Source organism: Telmatherina bonti (genome assembly GCF_933228915.1).
Source record: "Telmatherina bonti genome assembly, chromosome: 13".
NCBI classification, from domain to species: domain Eukaryota; kingdom Metazoa; phylum Chordata; class Actinopteri; order Atheriniformes; family Telmatherinidae; genus Telmatherina; species Telmatherina bonti.
Genome location: NC_136611.1, coordinates 13,304,848 through 13,314,725, shown reverse-complemented (window position 1 = coordinate 13,314,725; position 9,878 = coordinate 13,304,848). Strand labels below are relative to the sequence as shown.

The 9,878-nt window shown below is 36.2% G+C and overlaps 1 protein-coding gene across 2 annotated transcripts in view; it reads left to right on the top strand.

The window, feature by feature from the left end:
- Nucleotides 1-9,389, top strand: part of kcnip3b (Kv channel interacting protein 3b, calsenilin) — a gene marked incomplete at both ends in the record, with an annotated part of 30,682 nt that extends 21,293 nt beyond the window's left edge. For both annotated transcript variants that reach the window (XM_079250923.1, XM_079250922.1), the window contains 6 exons: nt 3,929-4,053; nt 4,170-4,239; nt 5,670-5,848; nt 6,594-6,698; nt 6,846-6,908; nt 9,342-9,389. In XM_079250923.1, the coding sequence (XP_079107049.1) occupies nt 3,929-4,053; nt 4,170-4,239; nt 5,670-5,848; nt 6,594-6,698; nt 6,846-6,908; nt 9,342-9,389 (590 nt within the window). The remainder of the gene's footprint in view (nt 1-3,928; nt 4,054-4,169; nt 4,240-5,669; nt 5,849-6,593; nt 6,699-6,845; nt 6,909-9,341) is intronic.
- Between the last annotated feature and the right edge of the window lie 489 nt (nt 9,390-9,878).

Sequence of the window (9,878 nt, the reverse complement as noted above, 5' to 3'; positions counted from 1 at the left end):
TCACAGGATTCTACTGAGTTAGTGCCGCATTAAATCTGTGCTACAGATCCCACGAGACACGCAACGATAATTAGAAAGTGGATCACTGAGCTTAGTGGGAAAATGGGATTCAGGACACCTGTTCACCTTTGTAACCATCCCCCCCCCCCCCCCCCCCCCCCCCCCCCCGGTTTCTTAAAGGCAAGATGATTTCTTTCTAACACATTCAGCAAAAAAGAAAAAATAATGATAATTCTTAAACATAAAAAAATGTTTGTTGGTCTTACATTTTAAAAACTTTGGTGTGAACTATGGTGTGATGCTGCATGAACTGTCTGCTATTTGGTTATTATAATAAAAAATAGGATTAAAGTAACTTTTCTGATTTTCCTTCATAATTCAGGTTAATTAGCAGAAAACAGTGTGAAATAGAGGCAGGATACAATAAAGGAAGTTGTAGAGAATAACTTGGTCTTTCAGTGATGGCAAAACATGTCCCCCATAGATAAATTTGATTGTGTTTTTTTTTTCTTCTTCTTCTTTGAGATGAGTTTGCCGTTCCAAACAAATAACATTCTTTGAAGCAACAATTAACCCCATGGATCCTGCAAAGGCACTGAGCCCTGTCTGATTGGATTTCTTATTAACTCATTGTTTACTTATCTATTTATTTAATGATTCACTTTCTATTGAGATATTTTATGCAGCAATTATCTGGACCCCTTGATGTGACTCAAGAAGATGGACAAAAAAAGAAAATCATGGGAGTTCCACTGGTGTATAAGAGAGCACAGGGAAAAAATACACTCAATTAAAGGGGCAGAAGGGGAGGGCTAAATAGAGTAACAGAATTGGCAGGAAAAAAATTGTGACAGAAAAAGAGCGATGAGTGAGTGTCACTCTTTCAGACACAGGGAAAGATAGAGAAGAGGAACAGAGCAAGAGAGACTGGGAAGCAGATGGACTGAAAGGATGTGTAGAATAACATCAGTTATGTAGAGTTAGGGGCAAAGAAGGAAAAGAACCAGGAAAGAGGAGAAAGAAACGGGAAGATGAGTGTAAGATGGGAGACGGAGGGACTCCAGACTGTAGGCATCGTCTGCCTGGTGATCATGTTCCTCAAGCTGATGCACCTGCTGGGCCTGATCGACATCACTGAGACGGGTGAGACAACACGGGAAGGGGCAGTGAGGAGGAGGAGGAAAAACATGAAACAAAAAGGCTCAAGAGATCTTTTTCAATCTACCCATAGTTGATATTAATATTGTTGTATGTCAGTCATTATTGGTTAACCGAGTCTGGACTTCGGAGCTTTTTAGAAATATGAGAAAACTTTGAAAGAAAGACAAAGATATCTTTCACTACCTTGAGTGTGTATCAGTTGAGAGGAAGTGGAAAACAATCATTTCACTTATAGTCGTTGCCAACAACTTAAGCTGCAACATAAATGAAAACTTAAAACCTTTCCATTTGGACCGCTCCTCTTCAGTAGTGATTTACGGATTTCCTTACTTCCCTCCACAGATTCTGGACCGTTTTAGGTCTGTGCTTTGGTTCGGCCACTCCGAAATTAGTTCATATTTACCTTTTCCTGACTTCCTTGGACAAATGTTTCAGATTGCAGCTGTAATTCTGCCCAAGGCCAAGTTTTTGCAGCATGTCGTGTGAGTGAAAGCCACACCCCATTCAAATCTTTCTTTTACCATCTGACTTTAGAACTGATGACTAAAAGCTTTTATGAGGTTGGTGAGCTTTGCAGAGGCTAAGTAAGCTTTTGTGCATCTGTACTGGTGAAGTGATTCAATCTCAAAGAGGAGTGTATTAAGATTCTGGAGGGAAACAAACAAATACCAAAACCTGAAGCTTGCATCTAATGCAATTGAGAAATAACAGAGAACAGCAGCAGCATTTTGTAGTAGTCCAGTCAGATTCTCGACCTCATTCCACTAAAAACCCACTGAAGACTTTTTTTGCTTTGCTTTAATGATTATTTGCAGCACTAAAACAGAATAAAACATAACATGTGGGAATCTGGTCAACTCTAAATAAATTTTGAAGCTCTTACTTGTGAAAGTAAGACACTTATCATAACAAGACAATGTACTTTACAACCAACTCACTGAACCTGCAAGTAGATTGTTCCCAAACTGGTACCATTGTGCATCTAAAAAACTCTGGAAAGCAAAGAAAGGATTACAGTGTATGTAAATACTTTCATCATTTGTGTCAATGACAAATAAGATTTCCTAACAGCCTTAATAATTATAATTTGATAATGTCATCTGAAAAAAGTTAAAACTTTATCAAATTCACCCGTTTCTTTTTTATAGAGGAATGTGTTGACTCTAAAACTGCATATAAAAGTGTAACATGCAAGAAAATTGATGGTGCATTTGTGTATCTGTAGAGAAGCAGCACAAAGTGAAAACATTTGAGGCTGGTGAAAAAGAATGCAACAAGAGTGTATCCTGTCATCATTTTCAGCATGTATATATTCTAGTTGGTTTCTTGTGTATACAGAAAATAAAACCATGTAAGCCCAGAGCTCCTTGCAGTGTTACCATTAGAAACTAAGTGTGTGAATAATAAGATTATTATAATATTGAATGTGTGGGATATATGTTTAATTTGATGATGGATTCATTTTTGTTTTTGTTTTGTTTTCTTTTACTTCCATTAGCAGCTAAACTCTGGTGTGACTGCTGAATACTATCAAAAAATATATATACATTTTATCCAAAGATGCATTTTTATTAAAATATGGCAGATACTTTGACAAAGAAAACTTTAAATTTCCACTGGTACGTTTCCAAACCCTACATGTGTATCTGGGGTTGTTAAAAGTTTGGAAAATCGGACAGGATGTTTTTGGGGTTTTTTTTTTATAAAAAGTGCTTTACACCAAAACTTTCTAACCCAGACCATGAACTACCAACAATGTTGAAGGAAAACACGTATTACATTAAGAAAGCAGAAACAGCGTGGTGTAAGAAACATTTCATTATGTGGTTGAAAGAGGCCAAAATGAATCTTTTTCTCATTTTTCACTGGACATCAGGAGCTTGAAAAAGATGGAATAATGTGACATAAGAATGGGTCGTCTCCCACCGTTCCCAATATATTCACAGTATATTGTATTTCACTGCTCTGCTGGATGTGTTTACTGGAGTTTTTTTTCCTTTTGGCTCTTCAGCACCAATCATCAGAACCTCTCAGCGTCCAACCTGACTTGACTTATTGTCTTTTGTTTTTTTTTCTTCCTCTTGCTGTCACTATCCCACTGTTCTCCATTTACTCTCTTTCACCCCATCTCGGTGTCAACACCCCTCCTCCTCTGTTCTCTTTGTCTAAAGATGGTGAGTATGGAACAGCAGAAACCAAACTTCATCATGGAAAACTTCCCTCCTTTTGAAGCAGAAATGTTTTCTTTTTCCCAGTTTCGCAGTGCTTTCTCTTAGTGTGTGTGAACAGGTGACCAACACTGCTGCAACTCTAACTTTGTGGCTTTTGGGATTGGAGTAAAAAAGAGTCTTTGGATGCCCCCCTCAAATTTAGATTTTTCTGAAGTGGCTTTTTTTCCTTTCTTTTTTAATAAGAATGCATCAAAATAGTCTACTTTTGGTGACATCACCGCCTCAAAGAAAGTACCTCTTCCTCTTTCGTTTTACTCCCTTGCAACCTGCCCTCTGCTCCTCAACAGATTTTTTGCTAATTCTCTTAAACTCTTATGTTTTCCCTACCTGCCTCCCTGTTGAATGTGTAACCCCCCCACCCCCCACCCCCACCAACTGTTGGCCTGCATCCACTCACTCAATGTCTGCCTCGTCCTTCCTTTTTCCTTTTTTTTCTCTCCATATTTCCTTCTCTACATCACTTCTCTTTCTCTCCTTTTTTCCCCCTTCCTGTCTGTCTCTCCATCCCTTTCTCTTTCTGTGTCTTCCTCTTACAGACAGCAGCGATAGTGATTTGGAGCTGTCGACGGTGCGTCACCAGCCAGAGGGGCTGGAGGAGCTGCAGGCACAAACCAAGTTCACCAGGAAAGAGCTTCAGTCTCTGTATCGAGGCTTTAAAAACGTATGTCTGGCTGCAGCTTTGATGCGCTCAATTACCTTGTTGTTGTGTATTATTCTAATACATATATGTAATATTTATCCTTTTTTTTTTTTTTTTTTTTTTTTTGTCTTGAGCAGGAGTGTCCCAGTGGGCTGGTTGATGAGGAGACATTCAAGTCCATCTATTCTCAGTTCTTTCCCCAAGGAGGTTAGATATTAAAACAATCTCTCCTCTCTTGTTCCTTCTTGTATTTAAAGGGACTGCGCAAAAATGACTGGAAATAGGAATAACAAGTGATGGTTTGTGCTGTTTCAATGGCTCCGTTGTTATTGTAGAATGTGGTTTGTGTTTTTGAACAGGCCAAGGCCTTCCTTGTAAAAAAAGGACATGGGTGGCAAAATATGTTACGATAAAAACTGTGAATAAGGTTCAGCATTAATAAGATGTTTATGTGACTGACTGAATGTACAAGCTGCCCATTTTAGCTTTACTAATGCACTTCCATACTTCTAATAAAAAGCTTGATGGCTCCTGCTTAGCCCCATGGCATGCAAGACTTCAACAAGCTTTCACACAAATAATTTAAAATTTTAACTTTTATTGTCAAATCACAGGGAAGATGTCCAGAAAGCATTTTTTTTGCACAATTATATATTGTTTTTCTTTCTACAGATTATTGGTCATTTTTACAGATTTAGTGCTTTGTTATGTTGACTGGCATTGTTTTTGTGAAGTCTGCAATGTCCCTGAATCCTTGAAGTGCTAAATCTGTTAATGGCACTGTACCACATATGATGGAAAAAAAAAATACATTTTTTCCAAATTTTTGTGAAAACTATAACTTTAAAATCTGAATTGCAATATATTTTATAGATTAAAACCATCTTCCCCTCTACATGCTGGGATGTTTTTTTAAACCAAATCATTTTACTGACCTGTTGGAAATTTGTCTACTTATTTGCAGCATGTTACGGTAATTATTGTTTTTAAGTACTGCACAACTTTTCCCTTTTTACCATTTTCTATCATTTTTAAATCATCTCACTGGCATCAATTAAAAATGAGAAAACACTACATGTATGAAAATATTAAGCAGTTTAAAATCTGTTGTGTGATTATCAGATAGAAAATTGATTCAAATTATTTGAAAGTGTTTACATTTTGTTTTTATTTATATTTTATTCAATGACTCATTGTTTTTGGTCATAAAACCAAATGGGAAAAATCAGGGAAAATTCACTGTGATCACCCCAGAAAGTTTAACAAAAATTTAAATTTCCTTTCCCATAACTGCTTTTCTTTTTAGCTCCCAAAGTCTCACCTCTCATGTAGAAGGCTTCTTTAGGTTAGGGGGATTTATTTACCATCACCTGCTGATAAATGACCTGAAACTTAGCCAAAATGAGGGTGTGAACTGTGATGAAAGTGCCTGAGGGAAGCAAGTTTTTATGAAGGTGACAAGTGCTAAAACCCTCGTATGACTGGCAGGATGCTGCAGCAGAACAGAAGAGCAGAATTATTCACTTTCCCTATCAGAGGTTTTAATGTTGACATTCTGTCCTCCCACACTGTTTACCAGACTGTGTATAGTAATGGTTATAGCAGTAACACTGAGTCAATTATTATTTTCTCCACAGATGCAACCACCTATGCTCACTTCCTGTTCAACGCTTTTGACATTGACAGAAATGGCTCGATCCGTTTTGAGGACTTTGTCATCGGCCTGTCAGTCCTACTTAGAGGTTCAGTCACAGAGAAGCTCAACTGGGCCTTCAACCTGTATGACATTAACAAGGATGGCTACATCACCAAAGAGGTGTGTGTGATTGAGCAACACTTTCTAACAATTAAAAGTTAATGAACCAAAAGGAAAACGATTGTCATTCATTTTTATCTGATCAAAAAATGCTTTAGCCTGACATAAGACATGGACTACAGTGTGTTAAATGTTGCCCAGGCACAGATGCACATTCATAGTGTTCTTATATCCCAGAGCTATTACAAGAAGGTTGGCACAAAGAAGTGAACAAAGTGCAAAAGGTCCCATTCATTATCATTCAAATGCACCCAAACCACAGCCATTTTAGTTTCTATTTAAATAGCATTTAGCACACTGAGCCAAATGTATTTTTCACAGTTTAAATAGTATTAAAGACATTTTTAGAAAAGCAACATTTAACCTTAATTATCTAAACCTCATAAAAGTCACATTTAAACATTTACATTCAGAGGCAATTTAAGAGTCTTGCATGTTGTTCAATTGAGATTAATGTAAATGTAAACTTTCTGCTCCAGTTGCAGCTCAGTCATCTGGGACTGTAACCATGGAAGGAATTACTAATGATTACAAGAATTCCTTGTGAGATCTAGAGCAAATGTAGACACTGTACTAGCATTACAAAAAAGTGTAGCACTTATGAGTGAATTTAGAAAAGAATAATTAAAAATCCATATATAATATATTTAAAGATGGCCGCTAACGCAACATGATGTGTGATAGCAGATGTAGACAAAGTGGAAACAGACAGTTGTTTCACTCTGTTTCTCTCTTTTCTCCTCAGGAAATGCTGGCAATCATGAAATCAATCTATGACATGATGGGGAGGTATACGTATCCCTGTGTGCGGGATGAAGCCCCCTCTGAGCATGTTGATAAGTTCTTCCAGGTTCTGATTCACACAAATAAAAAAACAGACAAATATTTAAATACACAAATATACACAGTGAAATCAGATCTTTTTTCATTTAAGAAATAATTCCCTGACTTATATGCCTGCTGCTTCAATTTGGATTTTTCTTTCATTTTCCAACAGAAAATGGACAGAAACCGAGATGGCGTAGTGACTATTGAAGAGTTCATCGAAACCTGTCAGAAGGTGACTCATGCTTTATCACACAGTCCCACACAAGCCAATGCACTGTGCTGCATGAAAAACCACCAATAGTTACTCATCTACACAAACAAAGCCTAAACAGGTCAGGGGCCCCGAATCAGTGTTCACATATCCAGGAAACAATTCTTTTACAAAAATACAGCTCTTTCCCGCCCTCCCTTCAAGCAAGACACTTCCTGCCATGCTATGTTTTAGTTACTTTTATTCATTTTAAATCACAACTGATCTAATTGTTTTTTTGTTTGTTTGTTTTTTGTTGCCACCTCTTCTTCACATAATCACAGTGAGGAGACACAAATAAAAAGTCTTGAAATCCACCTGAAATTCATGCAAAAATTCCAAAAGACAAAAAAGAACAAAGTGATCCTTATTACTCTGTAGTTAATAATTTTTTACAGTAAGTATGGCACTCAAACCTAAATAAACCACTAAACCATGTGACTTTGGAAATATTAGTTGTTAGCGATTAAAATACTCTTACGCTTTAAACCCAAATCTGAGAAACAAATGCAAGAATATCTTGTTCCAGAAAAAACTTTGTATTTGGATTTATATAAAAATATGAAAATACATGTTAACCCTTTACATTAAGCGCAGACCCCGAAGTTTGTAAATATGAGACATGTATAGGCTGATTATTTTCAAGTGATTACACAATTATTTAATTAGAGACAAAGATGCAAGCTGACAATTGATGCAGAATATAGTAAATGGACAAAAATCACATTGGAAAGTATGTTTAATGCACAGCCACTCATACAAACAAAAAAATGTGCTGTTTGTACACCACCATCTGTTCTCTGCTCCTCTTTCTGCAGACTGACATGAACTCCTGTCAATTACAGCTAGTAAAACAAAATAACATGCCATTTTCATTTTGTTGTGTTATGACCCAAACTCCATGAATAACACAGACGGCATGAGACAGAAGTACTTTAATAACAATTCAGTCCTGAAACATGCAGCAAAACAGATGAAATCATATAATGAGTACATACTTCAAAAGATAACTGTCCACATCAACTATCCTTATCTAACCGTGTTTACTCAACTGGTGCTGATAAGTAGTTTAACCTGGATGATGCATGGATACATTTTAAGTTTTCATACAGCGTTTTCATATTCAAAGCAATTCAAATCATCCTTGTCAAACGTTAACCTGCCCGCAGCAGAGATTTCATCTACGGACATAAAACCTGATGTACATTTTTGGTGAGGAAAATAGAAAACATATTGTGAGCTTTGCCTCTTTTATTTAACTATGTTGTAATGAAACAAATATGATGGAGGGTGTTTTCCTATTTTTCCTGACATGTTTAGTGGGTTAAACTAAGTTTGGTGGGTTTACTTGTGTTGTGTTTGGCTGTTCTGTAAAACAGGAACACAATGAGAGCACTGATTCACATCAGGTTAGAAGGGGCTTTTTAAACATTTGTCCTTGTTTTAAGGTAGAAAGAAAATATCCAAGTCCAAGTTTTTGTCATTCATTAATCAAGATTGAGAAAATTACTCAATCCCTTAAATTCCCTTGTTAAATCGAGAGAAAAAAGTCCAACAAAATCCAACCTTTTTTTTTTTTAGATAAATAAATTACAGTCAGCATGCACAATCGTTTTGAATAATGACCACTTAAAGACTGTTTTTAATGAAAAAAAATGATATAGTCACTGAGGGGCACCACAATTACAGTTAAAAGGGATTAAAAATAAAGGTTTTCATATATAATTTACAACATACTTAAACATTGTTTGATGAGTCTGATACAACCTTGGATCATTTTTTAACAAAAAAAGAATAAAAGTTTTAAAAGTGAGTTTTGTCTCTTTTTAAACTGCAAAACCTTAATGTGCCAATTGACAAGTTGATTATTTCACTTCATTTCCAAAGATACCTAAAGAATAAATCTCTTCATGTGTTCAGAGAGTATATTTTGGAAACATTTATAGAGTAAAACAAAACTTTCAAGTGTAGTTTTGAAGTAATACAAAACCACAAATTGCCTGTTTGTGTGCTTTTCATGCATCTATCACATCTACACATCTGTTTTATGTTGTCACAGTATTCTCAAGCTTGTTTTTTTTTTAGCCAGTTTGACTTTTAGGAAAGCTCGTGCATTAGGTAGGGCATCTGTAAACCACAATAATGACATTTAGTTGTGATGACATGATAACAGCACCACATTCTTAAACATAAGTTTAGACCTAATATGAGTGAATTAACAAGAAGAACAGTCAACAAAGAAGAATATTGTGTAAGACTGTTTTTACACAAACTGATGCAATCATCGTCTCTTAATTTAGCTGTATTTTATCCCTGTATTCACTTGGTTAAATACAAAATTCAGTATGAAACTTGAACCTTTTTCACGTTTTAAATTTGCATTAACAGATAATTTTCTATTTCTTTTATTTCCAGGATGAGAACATCATGAACTCCATGCAACTTTTTGAAAACGTTATATAAAGAATCTGGATGCTTTCTGTTGTTTATTAGCACAACTCCCATAACAAATTTGTACAATCATCCTCAGATTTCACACCAACATTTACTGTAGGACAAACTGGTATATAATGTAGATACTGTAAAAAACAGGAAACGAGACATTTTGCTACATCCTGCTGCACTATTTTAGCTGTATCTTGCCAGACTGAAAGGACAGCAAAACAAAGACAGATGTCTTTCTCTAAACTGTGTGTCTGGGATGATGCAACGGAAGAGCTCTCTGTGCTTTTGTAATCAAAGAACACAGATCAGCAACCAACAAGGAATAAGGTGTAGAATAATGTACTGACCCAAGCCACAATGGACAGTAGCTTTAGTGTATATTTACACTAATGTGCATTCACACATACACACATGGACTTCTCAAGAGTTTTTAGAGCCCTGGATGATGTACAACATAGGTGTCAAACTTTTGCCCGCCAATTTTGGCCCACGAGGCAATACCAAATG